This window comes from Rattus norvegicus, chromosome 16, assembly GCF_021556685.1.
Source record: "Rattus norvegicus strain SHRSP/BbbUtx chromosome 16, alternate assembly SHRSP_T2T, whole genome shotgun sequence".
NCBI classification, from domain to species: Eukaryota; Metazoa; Chordata; class Mammalia; order Rodentia; family Muridae; genus Rattus; species Rattus norvegicus.
This window is the reverse complement of record NC_141549.1, coordinates 59,880,236-59,903,921: the sequence shown is the minus strand read 5'-3', so window position 1 is coordinate 59,903,921 and position 23,686 is coordinate 59,880,236. Positions and strand designations below refer to the sequence as shown.

The 23,686-nt window shown below is 39.9% G+C and overlaps 2 protein-coding genes across 4 annotated transcripts in view; one reads left to right on the top strand and one right to left on the bottom strand.

Annotated features, from left to right (window-relative positions):
• Positions 1-10,710, top strand: part of Zdhhc2 (zDHHC palmitoyltransferase 2) — a 69,601-nt gene extending 58,891 nt beyond the window's left edge. For 3 of the 4 annotated variants that reach the window (XM_087587473.1, XM_087587475.1, XM_087587474.1), the window contains 3 exons: positions 2,199-2,311; positions 4,138-4,210; positions 8,820-10,710. In XM_087587473.1, the coding sequence (XP_087443599.1) occupies positions 2,199-2,311; positions 4,138-4,178 (154 nt within the window). In that variant the 3' untranslated portion in view covers positions 4,179-4,210; positions 8,820-10,710. The remainder of the gene's footprint in view (positions 1-2,198; positions 2,312-4,137; positions 4,211-8,819) is intronic. The other variant, NM_145096.3, reaches the window with a different exon arrangement.
• Positions 1-23,686, bottom strand: part of Erich1 (glutamate-rich 1) — a gene marked incomplete at its 5' end in the record, with an annotated part of 52,793,804 nt that overhangs the window by 23,760,442 nt on the left and 29,009,676 nt on the right.

The following is a 23,686-nucleotide window of genomic DNA, read 5'->3' as shown; positions in this document are numbered from 1 at the left end:
TCCATCTTTATTAACTTGAGTATTTCTTATTTACATTTCGATTGTTATTCCCTTTCCCGGTTTCCAGGCCAACATCCCCTAAACCCTTCCCCCTCCCCTTCTATATGGGTATTCCCCTCCCCATCCTCCCCCCATTGTCGCCCTCCCCCCAACAATCATGTTCACTAGGGGTTCAGTCTTGGCAGGACCAAGGGCTTCCCCTTCCACTGGTGCTCTTACTAGGATATTCATTGCTACCTATGAGGTTAGAGTCCAGGGTCAGTCCATGTATAGTCTTTGGGTAGTGGCTTAGTCCCTGGAAGCTCTGGTTGCTTGGCATTGTTGTTCATATGGGGTCTCAAGCCCCTTCAAGCCCTTCCAGTTCTTTCTCTGATTCTTTCAATGGGGGTCCCGTTCTCAGTTCAGTGGTTTGCTGCTGGCATTCGCCTCTGTATTTGCTGTATTCTGGCTGTGACTCTCAGGAGAGATCTTCATCTGGTTCCTGTCGGCCTGCATTTCTTTTCAGCTTGCTTTCTTATAGAACCCAGTACTACCATCCCAGGGATGGCACCACCCACAATGGACCGTCCCACCCTTGATCACTAATTGAGAAAATGCCTTACAGCTGGATCTCATGGAGGCTTTTCCTCAAGGGAGGCTCCTTTCTCTGTGATAACTCCAGTTTGTGTCAAGTTGATACACAAAACCAGTCAGTACACATAGGCTACTAGACAGTTTCAGTCTGCCCTTGAAAGATCTTTAATGTCATTTCCATATATCTAAAATTTCTAAATACTTTAATTTCTTTTTTGTTGCTTCAAAAGTTATTGATTTTTTAAACTTAATAATTTGATAAAATTAAATTAATAAAAAAGAAGTAAAATTTTAAAAAGTGTGCCCACACAGGCTTATATCTATTCACATATATAATATATAATATATGTGAATATATAAATATATTACAATATTTCTTTTTAAATTTTTCATATTTTAAGATGGTTCTTTTTAAAAAAACATTGTTATAATTTATGAGGGTATTTTAAAAGAGTTTCTGTGTTAATACATGTCCCCAAGTTAAATAATATTTTATGTTTATTTTCTGTGCCATCAAATACATTATTGCATATCAGTCTAACTAATTTTTTAAGAAAATTCTTTCATCATCATTATTATTATTATTATTATTATTCTTTTACTTCACAAGTTGTATATTAGGTTTCTGAGATGTGATAATATCAGATGTTTAAAAAAGCTCCTACAAGATAATGCCCAACTTTAACTTGCAAAAGGACAGTGGTTCCTTTGTTCAAACTGAACAAAGTCCTTTTCCGAACACAAATCTAAATTTTGCTTTGATTTTTCTTCTCACCGTCATTTTTGTATTTGCTCCAGACATGCATACAACTAGATAAAGTCAATATGCATTTCCTTAGGTTGATTATTTGATGTTATGTGTGTCTTCGTGGTGTGCTTGCATATGTATATGCATTCCCACATGTATGTGGGTACATACATGTGTACAGGTGCACATATTTGTGTGTGTGTGCATGTGCGTGCTCTAGGAGGCTCTCGGTGACATCTGGAGTCTTCTTTGATCTTTAGTCACTTTATTCATCAAGACAAGGATCTCTCATCTGACCCTACAGCTCACCATTTTGACCAGCCTTGCTAGCTTGTTTCTTCCAGGGAAACCCTTTCTTGAGTGTCAGTCAGGCTGCCACACCCACCTGGCATTTACATAGGTCTGGGATCTGAACTCTGGATCTCATGCTTGTAAGACAAATGCTTTAGATGCCGAGCCCACATCCATGGCCCTCAATCTTCTTTCAAAACCACTATCGCGAGAAGCTAGTGTCACTTGGCATAAATACAACTTAATAAATGATCATCAAATAAATCCTATAGCACGCTAACTAAATTCACTTGCATGTCAAAGAGAATTTAGTGTTATTTGACTCTCAGACCATTTTCTATATTCAAAATGGACATTTCTCAGAGTTGGGGATCGTCACTTCAGCATAACCCAGAATGCAAGAAGACAAAACAGAGTGGTTCTCTCATGGAGAACCACTGGTTTAATGCCTTTCTCTTGTAGTCCTTGGTTGTCGTGGGTCCTTCCTGAGACCATCTTGCATTGCAAGATTTCTGCATTTCATTCTTTTGAGGAATATTCAACAGTCCAGTTGAGTTGACTTGGAATCCTGATTGTTTTTTGTCAGTCCTGAAAACCATCAGTTTCCTGCAAAGCCGTTGAGAGAGTCACAGAGCCACCTCCTTACGGATTCTCAGACCTGGACAGAGAACAGTTCAAACTCCGGGAGATGCAAAGCCGGTGAGGGTGCACTTGCTTTTCGTTTGATAGCCTGGGTTCTTAAGAGGTAAAGGAGGAGGAAAGTCTGTTGCACCGCCTCAAACCTTATTGTTGGGTGAGACTCCCATCAAACGCTTAGATTTCACCCTTATTATGGCGAGTTAAAAATGGTAAGTGATTCACAATACAGAGTCTTCAAAGTGAAAGAAAACGATCTATTCAGGATGTGATAAATGTCTCCAGAAATGGATTTTAAATGCTGCACTTTTGTCTTTTACCTTAAGAATCCCATCTAGTTTCAGCCTATCTAAAGTGATTATGCAATCGCCTTAACTTCAGCTGCTTTGGGCTCCTTCACCTCTCACTCCCCGTTCCCCTTCTTGCTGACGATTTTACTAATTTTTTTATTACTTCAGGCACTATAATCTATTAACATAGAACAAGCAAGCAAGATTTTGAACTCAGAAATAATTACCAATCTCGGTCTTTTAATGGCATTTAGATTTTGTTTCTTTATCTTTACAGTATCAATGTTTGTAAGGGTTAAATGCAATAGTGTGACTATAATGCAGGTAGGTGTGTGTGCGTGCGCGTGCGTGTGTGTGTGTGTGTGTGTGTGTGTGTGTGTGTGTGTGTGTGTGTGTGTTTGGTGTCCCAACAAATGAATACAAACCCACAAATCTAACTAAGGTCTTGTTACCTAGAAGGGTTCAATTTTAATCATTCATATTTAAACCTTAACTTGTTTTTACTTTACTCCCTTTCATTTTCAAAATTCACATGTGGGTTCATTATACTTTAAGGTGCTGAGTGATTTATTTGGGATCTCTCTGGTATTCAGTGATAGTTTGAACAGAACAGATAGCCCTGAGTAAAAATTCTAGTTGTTTAACATCTGATCTCAGCCACATTGTCCCAAAATGTAAGGTTTTCTTAGCAAACCTTAGTTATTTTTAAAAATGCATTTGCCTCGTGATTTGGTCTCTCTCACTCTCAGACATAATAGTTCTCTTTCCCGGCTGTGGGAAGGATGAGGCACAGTAATTGATGGTGCTTATTTGGCTTCTGAACACTAGTTTCCATAGAAACAAAAGAGTGGTGCAGGGGCAGTTGTCAGGGAGGCTCACAAGTCATTCTTCCAGGAAGGATTTATACTTCACCTTACAGAACACATTAACATACTGCTGACTTCTTGTTTAATGTGCTATTAATTACTTGGCAGTTAGGTTGGTTTTTATTGTTTTTCAATTGCTAAGTCAAGAAGCTAAAGGGTGAGGTAAAGGAGGTAAGAAGGACATGAGAAGGAAGGGAGGGCAAAGACTGCTTTCATCTGGTGAGAAAGGGAGGAGGCCAGGAAGTCAAGGGAATGCGGTGCCTGCTCCTGCACATCTTTCTTTCCTGTGGTCCCCTGCCTCCTTAACGAGCTCTGTCTGCCCTCACTGCCCCTATTCTGGGTGTGTGTGTGTGTGTGTGTGTGTGTGTGTGTGTGTGTGAGAGAGAGAGAGAGAGAGAGAGAGAGAGACAGAGACAGAGATAGAGACAGAGACAGAGAGACAGAGAGAGAGAGGGAGAGAGAGGGAGGGAGAGAGAGAGAGGGAGGGGAAGAGAGACACAGAGAGACAGAGAGAGAGAGGGAGGGAGGGAAGGAGGGAGGGAGAGAGAGAGAGGACTGATTTAACTAATACTGTGTAATTTGCGAATGTCTAACGTGTTTCTATGAATCAAAAATGAATACAATATACAAAACTTTTTGTTATTATTCTAGAGGACCTTTATAGCTAGAGGTTTTGTGGGGTTTTTTTTGTTCAAAGAAGCCAAAAAAAAAATCTTAATTCATGTTTTTTAAGGTATGAGCAACCCTGCATTAACTATGGAGAACGAGACTTAACTCTACAATCAAAATAAAACCACTCTTGTAAAGTAAGATGTTTAGGCTTTATTGTTATACTTTATTCTTAACAGTTTCCTAGTTTCAAAGAGTTAATAGTTTCCATGAACAATATTTATTTTGAATGACCTGGAAGATATCTTACTTGACCTATGGGATTCCATGAACCATGTTGGACATGGACATGGACCTAGCTTCAGAATTAGCCAGCATATATGCTAACTTAACAAGCTATAGAAATAAGTTGATGGAAAAGTGACAGGCATGGATCCTATAACAAACATCATCTTACATTTTGCAGGATCATAGAATTAACTTTTTCTCTCATTGAGGGTTATCATCATATCTTTGATCATCTATAAGCAAGTTCTTACTTGGTCTAAGTATTAGATGACTAAGTCTTGTCAGAACAAGCTTCCTCATCCCCATTTTGGATCACTCACTGGAGGAACTCATTATAGGTCATCTTTAATAACTGACCCTGATCATTTTCTTAAAATTATAATAACAAGTAAACTTGTGTTTTCCAATAAGTTTCCTCAAACCCTATTGTGTTTAGAAGCCTGTAGTTAGCACAATACACCTGTGCATCCACTAAAAAGCCAGTTCTCTCCCAACACATGCAACACTAGAATAGATACAATGTAGCCATATATGGTATGCACGCCTGTAATCCTGGATCTCAGAAAGAAAGATGGCTGCAAGGTCATGGTCAGCCTTGTCTGCATAAGGAGTTCCCAGCAAGCCAAGCCACATGAAAAGATCCAATCTTTAAAGCAAGTAAACAAAGAATAAGCACAATATAGCCAAGTTAAACATCAAGCATTATAAACACAACCTTCCATTTTAAAAACTGCATTCTAAAATCTTCAGTTTTAAGGGAGGCATGGGATTGCTGTCCAAAATAAAATAATTTGGATCAACATGATTATTTATGTTTTTAAGTTTACTTTGCTTGGTTTTGATAAATAACTATGTAAATAAGGGCAAAATACAGAAGTTCATTTAATCTAAAAAAAAATTCAGGAGCAGAGGCAGGTAGAGCTTTGTCGGGGTCAAGACCAGCCTGTGCTAAATAGTGGGTTTCAAGTCATTCTGAGCGTCGCAATGAGACTCTGTCTCAAGGGTGGGGGAGACACAAATTAAATTATAAGCTGCCAGTTGAGTAGTGTTTTGGCTTTGGGAAGCCATGGGTCACCTCTGAATATATGATATTACAATAGATCAGACTAATTATAGCAATGGTTAGGAAGGTGAAAATGGAACATTCTGAATTGTACTAAATTCCAAGTAGGTATTACTACATTTCTAGAAAAGATCCTAAGAGTAGACCTATGAATGCAAAAATATGAAGTACTAGTTAATCCTGCAAATAAAACATTTTATTGGGCTGGAGAGATGGCTCATTGGTTAAGAACACTGCTGAGGTCCTGAGTTCAATTCCCAGCAAGCACATGGTGGCTCACAACCATCTACAATGTGATCTGTAGCCCTTTTCTGGTGAATCTGAAAACAGCTATAGTTATACTCAGATACAGAAAATAAATAAATCTTCAAAAAAATTTATAGAACACAGTTGTGTAAGACACAGAGTCCCCCAGGTTTGTTTACAGTATTTTAAAACATTGGTTATAATTGATAACGCTGTGTCTAAGTCTCCTTTGCATTCTAATATTCTGACACTGACCAGTGTTGTGTTTGTTAATAACTAAGCCCAACACATTTCACAGAGACAGCAATATGGGATCTCAATAAATAGTCGATAGAGATGATTTGAGCAATTAAAATTAAAAACCCACAGAAGGTTGATTTTATTACATTTGAACTTATAAAGTTGATATTTGTAGCCAAATGGTAGCAAAATCAACTGCACACACCTTAAAAAAATAAAACAAACAAAAAACCACCAAGTAATTTTTTTACATGCTTCTCTTTTAAGTAACAACCATCACCAGAAACGTTTTTAAATTAATTTTTTCCTACGATAGGGACTGCTGGTATACAGCCCTCAGCACCAGTTCTTTGAGAAAGGCAGACAAGCAATAGAGTATGTAATCAAAAGCAAGGCCAACGTTTGTTTATCTTTGGCAATTCTTCTGTCTATAACTCTTTCCTATTCTAAATCTAAAATTGGCCTCTGGTAATTAACTCCTGCTGCTTAGGAGAAGGGGATAAAGACAGGAATTAACTCAGAACCCTTCAATGATCAGTGAGTAGCTCAGAGTTTCATTAACTCTTTGTGAACAAGAGTAAAAGGAAAAGAAAGCCATGCAGACAGAAAGAAAATCTTTTGCACATTCAACTCACACAGACACAAACACACAATCTTACACACACGCACACACACACACACACACACACACACACACACACACACACACACACTGGTTGCATCCCAACTACCTGTCTCATCAACTCCACAAGGATTCACTCACTCATTCAGGATGAAAAAGAAGCCCCAACCTTTATTGCTCAAAGAAGAAACTTCTACCTTTTTAATGCTGAAAGTAAGAAAAAGCCCTTCCCTTATTGTCATTCTTAGATCTTATACTTTCCCCGGAGAATTGATTACATGGTCTTCGAAGTATCTTCACATTCCATATGTTCATAACAAGTTTTTTTTTTTTTTTGGTTCTTTTTTTTTTCGGAGCTGGGGACCGAACCCAGGGCCTTGCGCTTCCTAGGCAAGCGCTCTGCCACTGAGCCAAATCCCCAACCCCCATAACAAGTTTTAAGACACTAATTTAAGTCATAAATTGAGAAGGAGTTACAGCAGAAATGTTTACCATATGTTCCTACTAAGACTAGTACCTGACTAAACATTTATTCTCTGTTACTAGCTCCATAAGTTCATTAAAAGTTTAAAACAATAATTCTTATGTCATAAATTAGCATTGTTTTATCAAGAAACAAAATCATCTTCCTTGAGTCTCATTAATTTTACAGTTTTGTATAGGTAAACAAGTCAATATTTTATTTTTTGTCCTCGCACCTACAATAAATTGTCCATTCCCAAGTTCATGACCTTTAGTTACCAGATAGTAATCTCATAGCTAACTTAAAGGAATGTTTCCCCTAGTCATAAAGTTGTTCCAAGCCTGCTTTCTTATCCTAGCACAATTAGCCTGTGACACATGAAGGTTTACAAAGCCCTATTTGCAGCTTTTCAGAGGGCTGGAAATTACTTTTATAAATTTAGGAATTCTATAAAATCATTATCGGGAATTGTGAAATCATCAACGCGTCTATAAAGCATTGCTACATGTGAGTATGTCTTTCTTGATCTGCAGAACATCTGCCCAATAGGGTGAGCTAATATAATGTCCAGGAATCATTAGATTATGTAATAGTGACAAGAAAGGCATATTAGCAGCCAGAAGCAGTCCTGGGCCAAAATCTCTGAAGGCCCTGTAATTCAGAGTTTACCCATGGCAGCCATGCAACATGGTGAGCCATCTCCAGAAAACTTACTTGCCTGCCTTCACTCTTTCCTCGATGGCTTCTGATAGGGGACTGTTTGTTTTGGGCAAAGTCTCATTTGGCTGCCTCAGAACTCACTGTGTAGACCAGGATAGTCTCGAACGTATAGAGACCTATCTGCCTGCCTCTACTGCCACTGCCTTAGCTATGGTAGGATCAAAGGCATTCAGTACCATGTTTACTGATACCACTTGCATTGTGTCTCACATTTGCAAGTCACATAATTCATGCATTCATGAAACTGTGTCTAGGGAGGCTAGAGAGATGGCTCAGTGGTTGAGAACACTGGCTGCTCTTCCAGAGGACCTGGGTCCAATTGCTAGCACCCACATGGCATCTCACAACTGTCTGTAACTCCAGTTCCAGGAGATCTGACACCTTCACACAGACACGCATACAGACAAAGCACCAATGCACATAAAATAAAATATAAGAAATTATGGAACCGTGTTTAATGTTGATGGGCCTAATACAGATTGTCAAATGGTATCTTCTATTTTTGTCCTTTTGAACTACATTAATAAATGCTCTGCAGCTTTGGTAGAGATGCTGGGGATGGATAGCCAGGGCGTTGTACATTCTAAGTAAGCACCATACCATACTGTGCCATACCATACTGGGCCATACCATACCATACCATACCATACCAGTCCCAAGCTTAGTCTGTGGCCTTTTACAGATTTTTTTTCTCATTTCAGCATAATTTACAAATAGTTGTATATTTCCTGGAATGCACTGTGATGCTAAAGCATTAATTTTAATATACCCAACCCTCCTTATTGTAGAACAGAACATGTAAACGTGCTGTGATATCATGTGTATACGTTTCCTTAAGTTTCCCTTAACTCTTCAGATATTCCTAATCTTCAACTGTCCTCAGAGGGATGAACAAAGAATTATCTCCTGGAACTAGATAGTCGTGCAGAAACTTGTTCATTACCCTAGACCTACCAAATCAGAATCTACATTGACAGCGCCTTGAGTAAGAGCATCTGTTATGTGTGTACATTAAATCTGGAGGTGTGTATTCAAGAAGGCCTCCACCAAGCCTTGCATCATGGGAAACAGTTTGCAACAGGGTGTGTGATAATGTAACAAATGTAGAATAAGTTGCTGGTTTTGTGTTTAACATAGTCTCATTGGTTTTTGTTTGATTTTTAGGTACCAAGGCTGTGGAAGACTGGAACAAGCTTCCAATTGGATGGCACCATTGGCCAATTGTCCCTTTGGCTAAATATGCGAATTTTGTCTTCAGTGATGGGGATCAAACACAGCACTATCAAGAATTTCAAGTAATCACCAAACTGATGCTTAAAACAGAACACTGTTTATTCCAATATATAGACTTCTGTAACTAATACAAATTACTATTAACCTTCAAAAGTAATTAAAAAAATATTTTTTGCCAAAAACTGAGAATAAGTTTATGGGCCAGTTTTCATTCAGATATTCGGGTTGTCTAATTTGTCACATAATCTCATTATTTGGTATTCTGTTTTAGAAAATTTAGGTTAATCTTAAGATTTAAAATTTTTCAAGTCACTTTATCATGCTAAGCTGTATTTGGGAGCAGGTAAGAAATCATCCTTCCTTAATTTTTTTATGATATGAAACTACCTTCATATGAGAGAGCTGCATTAACTATGAATTCATTATGGAGGCCACCTACAGCTAAAGGTTATCTGTCCTTGGTGGAAGGCTTTAATTCTAGTTCTAGACTTTGTCTCCCATTAGAAAATTCGAACACTGAAGCTTGAGCTCTCTGTTCAAAACAATTGGATAAAAACTTTTGTCAGAATTAATATAATATTTTGACAAAGAACTTATATGAAGAAATTTATTTTCATGTGTTCTCATTTGAAATCAGAGGGAATATATGCTAATTCTTATCAAGATTGCCTGGTAATACTCTTTTGTTGGTTTGGATGTTATCAAATCTGTTTTTTCACTACTTGCTAGGTGTTATTGTGAAATGACTGAGTTTCTAAGCATTTCTGATAGATTCAATCGATTTTTCCTCCATGCACACCTGTATCATCTCTGTGTCTTTTCATCAAAACTATAGTTGTTGATATATATTCTTCCTCAAATGCCTATCAAGATTAAATTATGCAAATCATTTAAAAATGTGGAAGTTTGGTTTACCGTGAACTAAACGACATGCTGTTTAGAAATGTAGTTTAAGGTAAACTAAAATAATGTGTTTGTTGATGCCAAAACATTTGGCCTCAGTAAATACACTCAGAAGCTCTTGTGCCTTGAATGCACTATTTACAAAAAGGAAAACATCTCATTAAAAAAAAAAGTCTGGGAAGTAAGTTTTGTAAATTAACCATTAGAGTAGTGAGCTGTGCTATTCCTTTGGTACTAATTTTGAGAATTTCAAGTAGATTAGCTTTTTTTTTTTTCTTAAAAAGGCTAGATAATTGACATACACAAGAATTCACTACAAACTGAAAGACCTGGAGAGAATAGAATAATGGAAGATCATTGCAATTACTCAGCCTTGCTAGAGCCTTTGGGAATTTTAGGAGTGTTTAGGAAGAGATGATGTCAGTTCCTCGTGTTCCACTTGGGCGCAATGCTGGGCATGAGGGTGAGGGTTGCTTTCACATGATTTCAAGCTAAAGCCTTTGATCTGACAATCTACTTCGAAAGACTCAGAGGATGAAGTGTGCTTTCCCTTTCGTCTTTAAGCATGTTTGGGTCATTTGTCATTACCGGAAGTGCCAGACTGGAGCTCATAGCTCCCGCTAGAAGCCTTTTGGGCAGCAGCATGTGGTGTATTCGAAGATCTATGCAGCAGATTTTCTGATAGCACAGTGCTCCCTTATCCATCTTCCAGGACAAGAGTCTGTGAGCATGTCCTTTTATCAAAGTGGTAGCTGGTGGGGAAGGGGAGGGTTTACATTCTACCCTGCTAAAATACTGTTATTTCTGCTCTCTTTACGTCGTTTATGTACTTATTTTAAACACCTAAGTCCATAGTCCTAGGAGTCAAAATGGAAAAACATTTAAAAAATAAATTTTTTTCAGTATGTTGTAATGGTTATTTCTGTTTCCATCCAGTTATTTAACCTTTGGAGTTTGTTGGTCATTTGGTTGTAACTGGAGGGATAAATGAAGGGAATGACTGCACATCTCATCAGAAGTCTACTGCCATCTTGCCTGGGTGGACAAGCATAGAATAAATATGTCTGCACTCTCTACAGCATCTTAAACACTTCACTTGAAAAGATTTGTACAGACACACACTCCGAAAGTCCTGATTTATGCTTAAAACTATCATTTCCATTTTCCCCGATTTAAGAGCTCTTTCCGTAAAGGCAACAGGATTTAAGAAACCATTCCTTTAAAAGTATTGAATAAGTGTTTCATGTATTTGCATTCCATCTATTGCAGTATCATAGAAGAGGACTGGTTTGTTCAACGATAGCACTCGCATCAGAATACAACGATGCTGTCTTCCCACATCCTTGGATTTCTTTGTGATATTCTCTAATGAATATCTCTGTTTGTCTTCATTATCTACCTAGATGAAATTGCCTTGGCACTGTCAATACCGTTCAAGAGAGGCTTTTGATAATAGTCTACTGGAGCTACTATTGACAGCATCCATGCCAACCATTTAGTACTAGCACGTCTCCCTGGAGACGGGATGAAGGATCACCTGTTAGACAATTCCGAGGACAGCTGGGAGTATACTGTAAAACTTAAGTACACGGTAACCTGTAGGTATCAACTGTTTAACAACAAGCGACCTCCACCAAGGAAATCAGGTGCAAAGAGTTTACTAACCAAGTTTATAGAGAGTAATCTAACATGCAATTTACATTTTAAGAAAACATAGAAAAGATGTTGTGCTATTATGTTACAAGTTAGTCACTTTTCCCATTTTTAAGTATGGGTAAACTTTGTTGGCTGAATCTGTAGTCTGTATTTATATCCTGTGTAATTGTTTACCTATGAAAGCAGTGCTTTTGACACCTCATTGAGTTTTCTTAAGCACAGAGGCATATGCACAGATCAGTATCAGTGGGGCGGCTTACACTATAAAGCACGGCAGTTTTCCCAGAGTAGCCTTTCCTTCTCCCCACCTAGAATGTATTCCGATGAGCCAATATTTTGTACAAAGTGACAAAACTGAACAATGATCTTACACACACACACACACACACACACACACACACACACACACACACACACCCCACACTAACGTGTCTGTACATTAGATCCCTTTGTGGAAACTCATACTTCTTAAGTAACTCAAACCGTGAACCCTTTCTTTCCAGGGGTGGTTGTTTCTTGTAGTCTGTGCTTGTGTACAGTGGGTGCCACTGACATGATGAACGCATGTGCTCCAGGCGTTCCTGTGGTTATACACACGATTGAGAAGCGCCTCTCAGCACAGCGCTGTATACCAGGAGGTTCTGAAATTATCTGGGTATCTGTCCCCCTGGAGTCCCTTTGAGATGTGAGTGGAGGATGCTTGACCATCACAGAGCCCACACAGTAACAGCTCAGTCTCTAAGCCAAAATTTGCAAGATTCTCGAAGATTCCCTTCTCCGTAAACCACTTCAGGGGTGGGGCAGGAAGGTAGACTCTGATTGGTTGCGCTGCCTGCCAGTCATACAGAGAGGTTCCTGAGTCTTTACCCTTTTGGGGATGATTTTTGTTTGTTTGTTTGGTTGGTTGGTTGGTTATGTTTGTTTGGTTTGCTTGTGTTTTTTTTTTTTTTCTTTTTTCTTTATCAACACAGCTGCTTCTGAGTTCTCTCCCCATACCCTATTAGTAACTCGATAAATACTCTTCACCAGGTCGGTCTTTGGTGCAGTCATTATTTGCTGGGTTCTCTTTCTGGGATGAGTAGTTAAGTGTGTCTGTCCTATCAGGAAGAGACTCTCATACAACAGAACTTCATTAATACTTAGTAATTTATTTGACATATAAAGGTGCTTATTTAAACTGAGGAGAAAAAAAATGCTCCAAAGTATAATTAAAGACTAAATTAAAGAATGAACTTAACCCTGGAAAGTTGCAGTTCCTGTTGACTTTGGTTCAGTTATTAAAATGATGGTCTCACAAGTTTTGATTAAATGTTTTGTTATTGGGTTTTGTTTTTTTTTTCCCCCTCTATTTTCTACCACTATTTATGGCTCCTTACCGGGCAATCTTAAAGAATCTTAACGAGCTTAATAAAACTTTTGCCAACGGGGTAGTGGTGGCACAGGCCTTTAATTCCAGGACTTGGGTGGCAGAGGCAGGTGGATCTCTGGAGTTAGAGGCTAGCCTGGTCTACAGAGCTATAGAGGGTTAAATATTACTCTATGCGGGTTAAAAGGCTTGAAGTGAACCCTTGGGCAAGCTGAGAAGACAGGGAAGAGCCCTCAGTGGCAGCAGAGACAACTGAGGCTCAGGCAGAGCACAGGGACTGTTTTTATATGTAGGTATGCTGGTGATGCTGACAGCTAATAATGTAAATTTCTTGTTTTGATATGTAGGTCTGCTGGTGATGCTGACAGTTAATAATGTAAATTTCTTGTTTTGAAAGCAAAACTAGCAACAACAACAACAAAAGCCACTACTGAAATAGACCCCCATTCAAAGAACTTAGGACTGAGGTCAACTGTGATGCAAAATATTTTGTCCTGGGGTTCTTCCAATGGGGAGCTTCTGAAAGCTTAAATTAAAGGGAGCCCTATTTCTTGCCATGGTACTGGAAAGGGGGCCCTTGTCTTTTGAAAGAGGAGCCACAACAAGTTTAACCTTTCTCTTCTGATACAATATAGCTGGAGACTACATTCACTGAGTTACTATGTGTCAAGGAGGACGGTATTGCCTGGGGATCTTTGCAAAGCCATTAAAGAGTAACTGCAGAAAAAAAATGTATTTGGTTCATGCAGCCAAAAAAATAAAAAACAAAAAACTATTTTTACAACTTACTATAGGACAGTGTATTTCCCTTTATGCTACATCTTACATAAAACAGAATATAACAGAATAACTAATACCAAATCATCTCGCAAATGGAAACTCAGAATGAAAGTATAGAAAAATCCTATGATTAACTGTTAAGGTAACTCCTAACTTAAAAGAATTTTAAAGGCTGAAATAATGGATGATTTGCATAAACTCCTGCATTGCTACATTCTGTTACATGTAAATGTCTCATATACATTATACCAAGAAGATTTAAAAATCATGACACAAAGTACCTCCATTTGGGGGAAATAATCCATTCTTTTCCAACTTAGTAAATTATAAATATACATTCATCTTATGAAAGTGAGGTGTTTATTGTTTCTATTTATAACTTAATTCCACTTCAGATTGTTTACCTCGAGGGTATTGCAGATCAAATAACCAACAGGACATATAGGAGCCCCAGAGTTTTCCACAGTAGAGAGTCTACAAATTTTTTGTTTGTTTGCTTTTTGTAAAAGGATAGATAATATTTTGGACTGTATGAGGTAAAAGATAAAAACAAGGGCACTACTCTGGTAATTACACGGGATAAAAAAAGTTTTTTCCCATTATTTATTCACTTTACATCCAGAGGGAATCCTCTCTCCTCCCAGTTGCCCTCCACAACCTCTCCCCTCCCCTTCTACTCTGTCAAGGAGGAGGCCCCTCCTGTGTATCACCCCACCCTGGCACATCAAGTCACTGCAGAACTAGGGCACCTCCTTTCCCACTGAGGCCAGACAAAGCGATTCATTTAGGGAATCCACAGACAGGTAACAGATTTAGGGACAGTCAGCACTCCAGCTGTCAGGGACCAGCAGGAAGACCAAGCTGCACATCTGCTACATATGTGCAGGGAGCCTAGGTTCAGCCTGTGCATGTTCTTTGCTTGGCGATTCAGTCTCTGAGAGCCCCAAGAGTCCAGTTGAATTGACTCTGTTAGTCCTCCAGTAGAGTTCCTATCCCCTCCAGGTCCCTCAATCCTTCCCCCAACTGTTCCATAAGACTGTCTGAGTTCTGCCTCTGCATCTGCTTCAGTCAGCTACTGGGTGGAGCCTCTCAGGAAACAGTTATGCTAGGCTCGAGTCTGCAAGCATAACAATATCATTAATACTCTGCAGGGTTTGGTGCTTGCCCATGGGATCGGTCTCAGGTTAGAGCAGGTATTAGTTGCCATTTCCTCAGTCTCTGCTCCATGTGTGTCCCTGCAGTCCCTGCACTTCTTGTAGGCAGAACAAATTTGGGATGGAAAATTTTGTGGGCGGGTTGGTGTCTTTTTCCCTTCTGAATGCAGGAAGTGACCACTTCACGTCCCATATCCCCTACTGGTAGGAGTGTCAGCTAAAGTCACCCCCACCGATTCCTGAGAGCTTCCCCCATTCCAGGTCTCTGGCACATCCTAGAGATGCCTCCCAATACCAGTACCTACTGTGTAAGTTCTTTGGGGTGTGGTTTACCTCCCTCAGGATGAAATTTTCTAGATCCATCCGTTTGCTTGCAAATTTCATGATGTCCTTCTGTTTAATAGCTCAGCAGTATTCCATTGTATAAATGAACCACATTTTCTTTATTCTTTGGTTGAGGGGCATCTAAGAAGTTGTTTCCAGCTTCTGACTAATAATGAATAAAGCTGCTATGAACATAGCGGAGCATGTGTCCTTGTGGGATGGTGGAGCATCTTTTGAGTATATGACCAGGTATGCTATAGCAGGGTCTTGAGGTAGAAATATTCCCAACTTTAAGAGAAAACTGCCAGACTGATTTCTAGAGTGGTTGTACAACTTTGTACTCCCACTAGCAATGAAGGAGTGTTCCCAATGTTCCACAGCATCGCCAGCATCTGCTGTGCTGTCACTTGAGTTTTTTGATCTTAATTCTGATGTGTGGAAAGTGGAATCTCAGATGATCTCAGAGTCGTTTTGTTTAGCATTTCCCTGATGACTAAGAATGTCAAACATTTCTTTTTTTTTAAGATGTGTGTGTGTGTATGTGTGTACACACACACATACACACACACACACACACACACACACACACACACACGCACATACGCACACACTGTAGCTGTCTTCAGACACACCAGAAGAGGGTGTTGAATCCATTACAGATGGTTGTGAGCCACCATGTAGTTGCTGGGAATTGAACTCAGGTCCTCTGGAAGTGCAGTCAGTGCTCTTAACTGATGAGCCATCTCTCCAGCCCAAATCAACCCTTCAAAAACACTTCTTTTAAGTGCTTCTTAGCCATTGGAGATTCCTCTGTGGTGACTTTTCTGTTTAGCTCTGTACCATGTGTTTTGATTGGGTTACTTGATTTGTTGGTGCCTAACTTATTAAGCTATATATATATTGTATAGAAGTTATATGTAAAATGTTAGCCCTCTGTCAGATGTAGGGTTGGTGAAGATATTTTCCCAATTGGTAGGCTGCCATTTTCCCCTACTGACAATGTACTATGCCTTAGAGAAACTTTGCAGTTTCTGAGGTCCCATGTATTGATTGTTGATTTTACTGCCTCAGCCATTGGTGTTCTGTTCAGCAAGTTGTACCAATACATTGGTACATTCTGTACCCATACACTCAAGGCTACTCCCCACATTTTCTATTAGATTTAGTATATCCGGTTTTTTGTCAAGGTCTTTGATCCACTTGGACTTGAATTTGTGCAGGGTGGTAAGTGTGGACCTATTTGCATTCTTCTACATGCAGAAATCCAGTTAGATCAGCACTGTTTGTTAAAGATGCTTTCTGTTTTTCATTGTATGCTTTTGATTTCTTTGTCTATATGTGTCTGAGTTTATTTTTGGGCCTTTGATTCAAGCCTATTGATCAATCTGTCTGTTTCTATACCAATACCAAGCAGTTTTTAGTACTATTGCTCTGTAATGCAGCTTGAAATCAGGGATGGTGATATCTCCAGAAGTTCTTTTATGGTACAGGATGGTTTTAGCTATCTTGGGTTTTTTGTTTATCCATATGAAATTGAGAATTGTTCTTTCAAGGTCTATAAGAAATTGTGTTGGGAATTTTGATGTGGCTTGCATTAAATCTGTAGATTGCTTTTGCTAAGATGGCCATTTTTTCTATGTTAATCCTACCAACCCATGAACATGGGAGATTTTTCCTTCTCCTGAGATCTTCTTCAATTTCTTTCTTCAGAGACTTGAAGTTCAGGTTATACAAGTCTTTCACTTGCTTGGTTAGAGTCACACCAAGGTGTTATTAGTGGCAATTAATTAATTAATGAAGGTGTTGTTTCCTGTTGGGTCCAGCATTGACACAGGATCGGAGTTTTCAATGGGAAGAAGGAATATCTGGAAGCCTCACAATAAATAGACACAGACTACTTTTCGAGTACAAAGGGACAGGCAATTTTTCAAGGCTTAAAGTCTCCCCCCCCCTCACACACACACACTTCTCACATTCTCTCTACTCACTCCACACTCACCTCACACACACACACCTCATGGGCACCTCATTCTCACCTCACTAGCTCTCCACTTGCTCTCTTGCCTTTTTCTTGCCCAGTCTTTTATTGATACCCTAAAAACAGGTAGAAAAAAAGACATTGTATAATCATTGCCAAATCAAATTCAAAAGAATAACCACATTCCACAAAGAATTAAGAATTAAGGTGGGATGGAGGGACCTAGGTGGGAAAGGGGATAGAGAGGGGAAATGGGGGGACATGATCAGGTATTGGTGGATGGAAAAGGACGGAAGCCCTGAGAGCCAGCAGAAAGAATAGAAACAGGCAACCTCGGGAGGTAGGGGGTGGGGGAGGGAGGGCCCTCCAGAATGTACCAGGGACCTGGGAGGTGAGACTCTCAGGACTCAAAGGGAGGGACCTTAGATGAAATGCCCTACAATGAGGAGAGGGAATTTGTAGAGCCCACCACCAGCAGAAAAACAGGGCATCAAGTGAGGGATGGGATTACCCACAGTCAAAACTCTGACCCATAATTATTCCTGTCTGAAAGAAATGCAGGGATGGAAATGGAGAAGAGCCTGAGGAAAAGAAGGTCCAGTGACAGGTCCAAAGTGAGATCCAGCTCAAGGGGAGGCCCCAAGACCTGACAGCATTACTGAGGCTATGGTGTGCTCACAAAAAGGGACCTATCATTACTGCTGTCTGAAAGACCCAACAAGCAGCTGAAAGAGTCACATGCAGATATGTGCACCCAACCAATGGACAGAAGCTGCTGACCTCTCTGGATGAATTAGAGAAAAACTAGAAGAAGCTGAGAAGGAGGGTGACCCTGTAGGAGGACCAGCAGTCTCAATTAACCTGGAGCCCCAAGATCTCTGACACTGGACCACCAACTAGGCAGCATACACCAGCTGAGATGAGGCCCCCAACACATATTCAGAAGAGGACTGCTGGGTCTGGGTTCAGTCAGAGAAGATATACCTAACCCTCAAGAGACTGGAGGCTCCAGGGAGTTTAGAAGTCTGGTGGGTTGAGTGATGGGGGGATGGGGCAGGCTAGAGGAAACAGGCAGCTGGGGAGGAGGTATGACATGGGAACAGTCAGAGAGTGGACTGGGAGGGGATAATATCTGGAGTGTAAAAAAAATTAAATATAGTTAAAAAATTACAATTGTTCCCCAAAGTTTCAAGCTTCCCCTATTCCCAGACCCGTGGCCAAAATAATAATAAAGTTGCAAACTTATTATTTAAACTTTAACTTTTGATGTATTATACTTCAGAGCTCAGAGCTCCAAGGTCAGCTACTTGCATTTTCCTGTGAATCTCTAATGATAAATGACATGGGCAAAGTTGCCAGACTGTGGTCAGAAAGAATCAAGTTAACCCTTAACTCAGCAGTTCTGCTAGCTTTCTGCTTCTGCACATTGAACACAATGACTCTCATAAGAGTCCCAGTATTTTGACTTAGTTTTACTAGTATATAATTTTATGTATTCTATACTTTCTTATACAAGAACTACTCTCAAATGTTGTGCAAAACTTATTTCATAACTTCAATAGTTTTTTTTCCTTTTTGGGGTCCCAATATTGGTTCTATTTCATTTTCTAATAATTTCTTCAAATGTTTTTTTGTAAGTCAAGCATTAATCTGGAACTACCATTGTAGTTATTACATTGTTTCCAAGATGAGAACACACAGCATGTACCTGGACCATCATGTGCCCCGCTATGCCTCAATTTTTAATTGTTTAAGAATCATTACATCAAGGAACAACTCCTTTTACAGAATTCACCAGAGCAGAAGGAGAAAGAAATAGGAACGTCAGATATAGTAGAATAATTACGCACACCAAGGCTAACTGAAAAGCAGTCATGCACAAATGAAATCTGTACAGCCATTGTCCAGGGCTAAGGTTAGGAGAAGTGGGAACAGATGTTTTTACAAAAGCTGCTGCCAGCTACTGAGATGTCTTCATCCCAGGCTACTGCAGGCAGTCTGTATTTCAGATGGTGGGTCCCCTGTGGGGGATGTTTCCTGCTTCTCGGACACCATCCTTTTTTTTTTTTTTACAAGGAGCTGCCATAGGCTCCTGAGATGTCTCCACCCCAGCCTGCTGCAGGCAGTCCCTGTCCTGGTATGCTGTCCCCAGCAGTTTTCCAGATTTCTTTTTTCATTTTTCAGCTCATTACCATTTGTAGATAGGAGACGTACTGATTTTTTTTTTTTAGTTCATTTTGTATTCAGCACTTTGCTGCAGGTGTTTACCAGCTGTAGGAGTTCTCTGTAGAATTTTGGAAGTCATTTAAGTTCACTATGTATGCCTTTATAAGAGGCATATTGATCATTTTTAAAAGTCATTTATGAGATCCCATCAATCATTTCTTGGTGTCATTTTTCAAGTATGCCACTTCATTTTATATCATTTTCAATAGACTAAGAAGAAGCTCTTTCGTGGTTAAGTGCTCAGCCGTACACAGGACATGCAGATCACTGCCAAGGCTCAGTGAATATCATAGAAAAGGAGAATGTAAGCTGGAAAATAGGGCAAAGGACTGTGAAATGCTATGTCTTTTGGACATAACATAGCATTACAATAGTGACCTTACAGCAGCTATAAAGAGCCTTTAACATCTTTTAATTTTTAGGTGTGTGTGTTTGTGTGTGTGTGTGTGTGTGTGTGTGTGTGTGTGTGTGTGTGTGTGTACTCACGCAAACTTGTTAAGGAATGCTATCAAACTTACAAAAAAAAAAAAAAAGCCAATAGCCAAAGCTGCTGTCCCAATAGTTGACTGAGGACAGTTCTCATTCAGAAAAACTTCTGTTAACCCAGGGTTTAAAAATCCTGGTGTGGCCAGTGAGAATGGCTAAGATCAAAAACTCAGGTGACAGCAGATGCTGGCGAGGATGTGGAGAAAGAGGAACACTCCTCCATTGTTGGTGGGATTGCAGACTGGTAAAACCATTCTGGAAATCAGTCTGGAGGTTCCTCAGAAAATTGGACATTGAACTGCCTGAGGATCCAGCTATACCTCTCTTGGGCATATACCCAAAAGATGCCTCAACATATAAAAGAGACACGTGCTCCACTATGTTCATCGCAGCCTTATTTATAATAGCCAGAAAATGGAAAGAACCCAGATGCCCTTCAACAGAGGAATGGATACAGAAAATGTGGTACATCTACACAATGGAATATTACTCAGCTATCAAAAACAACGAGTTTATGAAATTCGTAGGCAAATGGTTGGAACTGGAAAATATCATCCTGAGTGAGGTAACCCAATCACAGAAAAACACACATGGTATGCACTCACTGATAAGTGGCTATTAGCCCAAATGCTTGAATTACCCTAGATCCCTAGAACAAACGAAACTCAAGACGGATGATCAAAATGTGAATGCTTCACTCCTTCTTTAAATGAGGAAAAAGAATACCGTTGGCAGGGAAGGGAGAGGCAAAGATTAAAACAGAGACTGAAGGAACACCCATTCAGAGCCTGCCCCACATGTGGCCCATACATATACAGCCACCCAATTAGACAAGATGGATGAAGCAAAGAAGTGCAGACCGACAGGAGCCGGATGTGTCTCTCAGATCGCTCCTGAGAGACACAGCCAGAATACAGCAAATACAGAGGCGAATGCCAGCAGCAAACCACTGAACTGAGAATAGGTCCCCTATTGAAGGAATCAGAGAAAGAACTGGAAGAGCTTGAAGGGGCTCGAGACCCCAAAAGTACAACAATGCCAAGCAACCAGAGCTTCCAGGGACTAAGCCACTACCAAAAGACTATACATGGACTGACCCTGGACTCTGACCCCATAGGTAGCAATGAATATCCTAGTAAGAGCACCAGTGGAAGGGGAAGCCCTGGGTCCTGCTAAGACTGAACCCCCAGTGAACTAGATTGTGGGGGGGAGGGCGGCAATGGGGGGAGGGTTGGGAGGGGAACACCCATAAGGAAGGGGAGGGGGGAGGGGGATGTTTGCCCGGAAACCGGGAAAGGGAATAACACTCGAAATGTATATAAGAAATACTCAAGTTAATAAAAAAAAAAAAAATCCTGGTGTGGTCATGCATACTTTTCATCCCTGAACTCAGAAGAGGGAGGGGGAATCTCTTTGAGTACATAGTGAGTTTGAGGTGAGCCATAATTACATAGTAAAACCTTGGGTTTTGTTTTTCTTCGAGAAGGGTTTTCTCTGTGTAGCCCTGGCTATTCTGGATTTTGTTCTATAGTCCAAGCTGGCCTCAAACTCAGAGAGACACTCGCCTCTGCCTCCCAAGTGTTGGGATTAAAGGCGTGCACCACCACAGCCTCAGACGCTATTTTGAAAAGAAAGAAAGCAATAAAAGTTAGAATTGAATTCAATGTGGTCAAAGTTGAATCAGAATTTTTTGCTTGTCTCAAACTTGGAAGAGGAAGAAGGCTAGCTACACGTTTAAGGTCTGGTCTAAATAAGGAGCTCACGGTTGGTTGGGACTCATAGCAAGCATGGGCCTGGGGGAAACATGAAAACAGAATTTTCTGCTTGTCTCAAAAATTCATAGACCCAGTGGGTAAGCTCGTGAGGGTCAATGAAGTGAATTGTTGACACTAGCAAGTCCTTCACAGCATACTTTCCTTCGAAGAACCCATTAATGGACAATAAACTGAACACTTGCATGTTATAAGCACCTAATGCTTTACAAGTTTTTATAAGTCTGGCCAATTAACACATTTCCTGCTTGTCTTTATGATCAATTGTAGTGCCCCCAGCAGATTTCACTTTCTTATACTGACAATGGTCACAAACGTCTTTCAATTTTTTTAATTCTTTCAGTTCATACTCACTACTGATTTCTTTAAAATGAAGGCCAATAGTTCCTGTAACATCTGGCTCATTCAATGCAAAAGGATTGTATTCCAAACCATTTGATGTTGCTTCCAATGTCTTTTTCAGTCTTCAAGCAACTGTTCCCCAAAGGTCTGGTGTTTCTCTGGACACTTTACTTGAAACAATCAAGCAGGACATGGTGGACGAGTTCTTTTGGCCAACGAACTGGCCACTTGTAAAGTCGCTTTGATTGCAGGTTATTTTCTTTTTTAATGTCATGAAATTATTTTGTGACAGGATAACTCAAACGTTTCTAATTCTTCTATTGCTTTCCCCTAAGTGGGGAACGCTGTTAGGAGTTTATTCTGGAAATGTCAACATACTGTATTTGCCAAATTAGTATCACAGCATCACAATACATGTGCACACCGGATAATCCAGTAGGAAGACAGCACTCTCCCTGACTTCTGGCCACGTGTAAATTCATTAGGGAGACTTTCAGAGAGTTTCTTAACAAGAAACAAGATCACCATAGAAGCATTTGCTAAAGTTCTCTTATCCAAGCACTCACCAGGGCTGGAGTGTATGGTCTAAGTAAGCCCAGAAACCGCTTGAACACGCAAACATGTAGACAGACACTGTTGAAGACCAGCAGTTAAGAACACGGCTGCTCTTCTGGAGGATGTGGGTCTGACTACCAACACCCATATGATACCTCACAACTATAACCCAGGGGGCCAGATACATTCTTTTCAGGCTTCCATAGGCATCAAGCACACATGTGGTGCACAGACACACACAGAAAATGTAAAATAAAAACCAAGCAGACACCAGGATAATAGTGATGATGTCTTGAGTCTATCAGGATTATATATATATATAAAAGTCAACCTCCCCAAAGCTATGCTCTCAAGTACCTGAAAGCACATGTAAATTGCACATGTCCTGTTTGATATAATGGGCAGGTAGTAGAGAAAATACAACAGTATTGTTTCAATACATATGGCACTCCATATGCTGTCAAATTATTACCAGCAGAGTATGACCATGCACATCACAGGCAGCAAGCCATCTTTCCTACTGTCAAATAAAATGAACAATTCATGGATGATTAATGTGGCTCAATTACAATAAACCTTTCATTTATGGACTGGAGAGATGGCTCAGTGATTAAGAGCACTGGCTGCTTTCCCAAACTTGGGTTTTATTCCCAGCATACACCCAGTAGCTCATAACCACACGTAACCTCAGAGGACCCAAAGCCCTCTTCAGTCTCTCCAAGCACCAGGCACGCACCAGGTGCACACATTCATTTGCATATACTAAAATAAATCTACACAAATCCTTCATGTATAGATACTGAAATTGGAATCTCACATAATTTTCATGTCAAGACATGCTCTGCAGTCCAACTATTTAAAACTAAAAAACCACTCAGTTTGCAGGATGCAAAAGTACAGCAGACTGCCTTATAGACCAGTTTAACTTTTCTTCTGTAGAGTGCTGACTCCAGATGAATGGATCAAATGTGTTCAAAACTGAGATATGTTAAGGTTTTAACAGTTTTGAGCAAAAGTTGTTACTACTTCTAGAGAAGAAAGCCAGATTGAAACCAATCAGGAAACGCAGCAGTAGAGACTATGGACCAAGCAGTTCCAGTTCCGAGAGGAAGACCAAAAAGAAACCACAGAACACTGCCTTATCTTGAATTTTCAAAACAAATTATAATAAGGTTGTGCTAAATATACTTAGTTTGTAAGTCTTACAGAAGCCAAAGACAGAGAGATCCCCTTCTATCCTTTCTGGAGGCTACAGG